At 36.7% G+C, this 5,618-nt stretch overlaps 1 protein-coding gene across 1 annotated transcript; it reads left to right on the forward strand.

Moving 5' to 3' along the window:
• The first annotated feature begins 1,025 nt into the window (after nt 1–1,025).
• Nucleotides 1,026–3,875, forward strand: LOC127362886 (olfactory receptor 52E8-like). The gene is made up of 2 exons (XM_051399144.1): nt 1,026–1,739; nt 1,894–3,875. Exon 2 carries the CDS (start codon nt 1,946–1,948, stop codon nt 2,909–2,911), a length of 966 nt encoding a protein of 321 aa, XP_051255104.1. The 5' UTR covers nt 1,026–1,739; nt 1,894–1,945; the 3' UTR covers nt 2,912–3,875.
• The last annotated feature ends 1,743 nt before the right edge of the window (nt 3,876–5,618 follow it).

Consider the following 5,618-nt stretch of genomic DNA (forward strand, 5'->3'; position numbering starts at 1 on the left):
GATCCCACCTCAAACATATAATTACATCATTCTTTAGGTAGTATATATAAGATGCTGTGTACATGCAGAAGTCAGTTGGGATCTTCGGGATGCACTGCAACCTTGATTCTCAGGGTTGGGATTTCCCTCTAAGCTCTAACTACAAAACAGTACTTCAGAGGCAACAGAAAAACAGCAAGATCAGCAAGACTACCTTTAGATTTATGTCTGAATGATGACTGATGACCAATTACAATCTTGCAAATTTCAAATGCAAATTTTGTGTTATTTTAACACATTAATGATAATGATTTATACAAACATAACAACAATGAAGGACTTCATAATACTTGGATTTCCAGGACTTGACCCAGTATATTATGGACCTGTGTCCAGGATATGTACCACAGTCCTTTAAAGTAGCTGTAATTAAACCCCTTCTTAAAAAGCCAACTCTTGACCCAGGGGTTTTAGCCAACTATAGACCAATCTCTAACTTCCCCTTCCTCTCTAAGATTCTGGAGAAAGTAGTTGCCAAAGAGTTGTGTGACTTTCTACATAACAATAGTTTATTTGAGGATTTTCAGTCAGGATTTAGAGTTCATCATAGCACAGAGACAGCTCTGATTAAAGTTAATAATGACCTTCTGATTGCTTCTGACAATGGACTTGTCTCTGTACTTATCTGTCTCTGTACTGATCTTAGTGCTGCATTTGACACCATTGACCATGATATTCTTTTACAGAGACTTGAGTCTCAGTTTGTACATGTTAACGATGAATCTTCAATAAATACTACAGTTAGTCATGGAGTTCCACAAGGTTCTGTACTTGGACCAATACTATTTACTTTATATATGTTCCCTTTAGGCAACATTAATAGGAATCACTCCATTAACTTTCACTGTTATGCAGATGATACGCAGTTATATCTATCGATCAAGCCCAGTGAAATTAATCTAAATTACAAACATGTCTTAAGGACATAAAATCCTGGATGAGCTGCAATTTTCTGATGTTAAACTGAGAAAAAAACTAAATTCTTGTTCTTGGCCCCAAAAACCTTAGAGACTCACTGTCTAAAGATATAGTTACTCTAGATGGCATTACCTTAGCCTCTAGCACCACTGTCAGGAATCTTGGAGTTGTCTTTGATCAGGATTTGTCTTTTAACTCCCACATGAAGCAGACCTCTAGGACTGCCTTCTTTCATTTATGTAATATTACAAAAATTTGACACATACTATCACAGACAGATGCAGAAAAACTAATCCATGCATTTGTTACTTCAAGGCTGGATTACTGCAACTCTTTATTATCAGGTTGCCCCAATAAGTCCCATTAAAACACTCCAATTAATTCAGAACGCTGCAGCACGAGTACTGACAGGAACTAGGAAAAGAGATCCCATCTCTTCTGTACTAGCTTCTCTGCACTGGCTCCCTGTAAAATGTAGAATAGAATTTAAAATCCTCCTCCTCACCTATAAAGCTCTTCATGGTCAGATTAATATTGATTTTAGTTTCACCCAAGATTTCTAAAAAGTAAAAAATTACAAGTTAGTGTCTGTATTGATTTTGTGCTGTTTTGATGTGTTCCTCAAGTTCAACTCATCATTGGAAAGATACAAACAGCACATGACTCTTTGATTCACATTATGATCCTTTGAGGATTTGTTATATAAACTTAATAAAAGGCTGATATTATCCTGCAGACATACATTGCAATGGGTTTTTGGATCCTGTGCATCAATCTGGAAAGTACGTAAGCCATATATTCAGACTGACTGATATACTGTAGAGTATCATTTAAATGAATAGTTGGGTTTTGGATAATTATTAAATTATCTCATATGTTGGAAGTATATTCTGCAATTAATATTTCAAAGGTCTAATCATTGTTTCTACCTTGCAGGTCTTTATTTCATATCTTAGTTCTGCTAGACTTTTTTTTGTACAACCAAATTATGATTGCCAATTTTACAAGGATGAAAAGCTTCTCCATCCTTGGATTTCCTGGACTTTCACCACAGTATTATGGACCCGTGTCAGCTCTGCTTTTTGTCATCTACCTAGCGATTGCAGTCGGAAATACTTTCATTTTAGCGTTTGTTGTCTATGAGAGGTCCTTGCAAAAACCAACGTATCTGGTCTTTTGTCACCTGGCATTGAATGACTTAACATTTGGCACTGTGACTCTCCCAAAGATAATATCAAAATATTGGTTTGATGATAGTGTTGCTTCATTTTATGGGTGCTTTACACAGATGTTCTTTGTTCATTATTTAGGATCAGTGACTTCTTTCATGTTGTTGGTAATGGCTCTTGATCGATTTATTGCAATATGTATTCCACTGCGTTATCCTGTCCTTATCACAAACAACATCATATCTGTGCTCTGTGGGTTTGCTTGGTTCATACCTCTGCCTTTGATGGTAGCTGTCGTACTCCATGTCCTTACTTTACCTTTCTGTAAATCAAATGTCATTGCTCAGTGCTACTGTGACCACATTTCTATAACAAGTCAGGCATGTGGTGAGGATGTTAAAATAGTTGCAGTCACTTCTCTTTGTGTTGCCATGTTTTGTCTTTTGCTTCCTCTTGCATTCATCTTGTTTTCGTACATTTCCATTATTGTGGTTATTTTGAAAATGTCCAATGCTGCAGGACGCAAAAAAACCCTTTCAACTTGTACCCCACAAATATTCATCACATGTCTTTTTTACCTTCCCAGGTGTTTTGTTTATGTAGCAAATACTGTTGGATTTTCATTCAGTTTAGATATTCGCATTTTATTGATATTGTTGTACAGTCTTTTTCCTCCTGCTGTTAATCCAATCATATATTGTTTCAAGACTCAAGACATTAAGAAGATGTTGATGAAGAGGCTAAAGAAAACTAAAATTGGAATAGAGATAAAACTTTCGTATTGATGTGCAGCTGTAAACGATAAGCCTACAGTAGGAATTATCAGCCCTAGTATGTAACATTAAAGACAAACCTCACTTTCACAACTCTGACTTCACACTTAGCTGCCAACTTTAATTGTTGCTTTCCCTCATACATTTCCCTTTCCCTAACATTTCTCAAAATTTCCTTGTGACTTTTTGTTTCATTTCCGCACCTTTTATGTACAGGAAACAGTAACGGCAAAGTGCTATCTAATGTCAACTTCCATCTAGTGTACTGAAAAGTGTCTCCTCTCAGGCAGGGTTTTTTTGGACAAAATATGTGATTTAAAATATATTTACCCATTTTGTACAGTTAAATGTATACTATGTTGATACCTTGAGTTCATAAATGAAAATAATCTGTTCTAATCAAAAATTTGAGTATGGCTTAGCCTCTTTTGGGAATCTTTTGTCTCTTGTTTTCTTACATTTCCATTAAATGTCCAATGCTGCAGGGTGCACAAAACCTTTCAACTTGTACCCCACAAATATTCATCACATTTCTTTTTTACCTTCTGAGATGTTTTGTTTATTAAGCTAATACTGTTGGATTTTCTTTCAGTTTAAATGTTTGGATTGTATTGATATTGTTGTAGTCTTTTCCCTCCTGCTGTTAATCCAATCATATATTGTTTCAAGACTCAAGACATTAAGCAGATGTTGATGTAAAAGGCTGCAGAAAACTAAAATTGGAATAGAGGTAAAACTTTAATTCTAATAACAAACTGATGATAAAACTTTGGCTTACAAGAAATGTGACTGTATAACAGAAAATAATTTTTGTGTAATGTGTGTTTCATGAATGGTAATTTCAGGTGTCATTGCTGTTCAAATACTGCACTATATGTCATACAATGGAAGTGGTGAGCTAATAATACTGTACATTTTCTGCATTATGATAGATGCCTCAAAGTAAAAGTAAAGTCTTGTTTTTACTCTCACACAAGGGTTTATTTTTCATTCATTTTGGGAATTACTATGGAGCAGTACACAAGTATGTGTTTCCCCTACATTCAAAATTAGTGTCACCTCTAAAATTTCAGACACTTAATATCAATGGCTATTATTGATTTTTACTCACACATTGTGTGAGTAACCTGGTAGATGAGGAAAGGACCAAAACATATTTGTCATGTTTGCTTGTGACATGAGTCTGCAACACTGGAATATTTGGGAAAATATGGAGTTGGTAAAATAGATGTGATGGACAATCTTTTTATCAGATTGAGCCTCGAAGTAGACATACTGTAATTTACTCAAATTAATGAACCATTCAAGTCATCATCATCTATAACTTTGAAATCCACACAAGTTCATATTCCCAATCCTTCTTGATTTTATTAAGAGAGGCCTCTGTGAGATGGGAGATTAACATGTCAGTTTTGGAGATGGGGCCTATCTGATTCTTGGGTATGTCCAAAAGTGAGTCTATTACTGGGCTAGGAGGAATATTGGGAAAAAAGGGACTGTTAAGTTTAACAAAGTTACGAACCTGGAAGTATGGAAATAGATTAGATTTTGGGCGGTTAAATTTTGCACATAGTTCACTGAAGCTACAGAAGACATTGTCAATGTACAGGTCCCTTAATCTGGCAAGGCCTGACTCCTGACATATAGAAAAGGCTGCATCAGTACTGGGAGGGAAAAGAGATGGTTATTGCAAATGGGACTGTGGTCAGACAATCCCTAGGGGCCAAAAGCAAGTCTAAATTGTGACCAGATTCCTAAAGTGGAAACAACAATCGGGTTACATGAAAATAGGGTTGGTCAAAAAAGAAAACTCCTTTTTATTAATATTAAGAAAACACCAAGGGTCCATACTTCCTATTTAGTTCACAAATGATGAAACTGCCTTTTTAGAAGGGATAGAAGATTTATCTAACAATAGGTCCATTGCACCACTAAGGTCACTGCCCAAAATTAAATGGTGGGAGGTTAAATCAGGTAATTCCTGTCTAATAAATACTTCCCAATTTGGGTGCATAGAGATTGACAAGAAGAACAGCAACATTGTAAATGGAGCCTGAAACTATTACAAAAACGTGAGGCTTGAAGCCTTGAGGGTCAGCTATGACATTAGTTGGGCTAAACTGTATTTTCTTTTTATGTATTTAGATAGCTGTACCCCTTACTTTGAAATTGGAATGAATGGCCAACCCAAGGCGCCTTTAACTTCTGATGATCTCTGATGGTCAGATAAGTCTCTTGTAAAAAGGCAATTTCAGTTTGAAGGTGTTTTAAGTGGGCTGTTGATCCCTTTGACATTCCAAGTGTAACCAAGGAAAGGTCTTATGCGAGTTTACCAGATTTTATGATGGGTACCGACAATTCCACCTTAGGACTTTCACCTAAAGAATATGAAGTTCAGTCAGCCAACTCACATTTGGAATGTTTATTAAGCAGTACAGCCTATTCAGATTTTGGCGTCTAGGCTCCGACCTCATCACTCCCCGCAGATATGTTACATAGAAATATTGGGGAGTGATACGCAAATACCTTAACCCCCAGTCAGAGCCTGCAGGTGGATGCTGGGGTGGTGGTGGGGCTTACAGCGCAGCAGGCAGCAATAGCTTACAGAGCAGCAGCAGCAACAGCAATACGGATGCAGGGCAACAGCGGCATTGACAGAGCAGAGGGAGAGCTGGGAAATTGTGCTTCTACAAGAGGGTTTCCCTTTAAATAAACATAC

This window comes from Dicentrarchus labrax, unplaced genomic scaffold, assembly GCF_905237075.1.
Source record: "Dicentrarchus labrax unplaced genomic scaffold, dlabrax2021, whole genome shotgun sequence".
Taxonomy (NCBI): domain Eukaryota; kingdom Metazoa; phylum Chordata; class Actinopteri; family Moronidae; genus Dicentrarchus; species Dicentrarchus labrax.

Bases quoted from the DNA above. Each gene is read 5' to 3' on its own strand.
- LOC127362886 (XM_051399144.1), top strand. From the start codon at position 1,946: ATGATTGCCAATTTTACAAGGATGAAAAGCTTCTCCATCCTTGGATTT.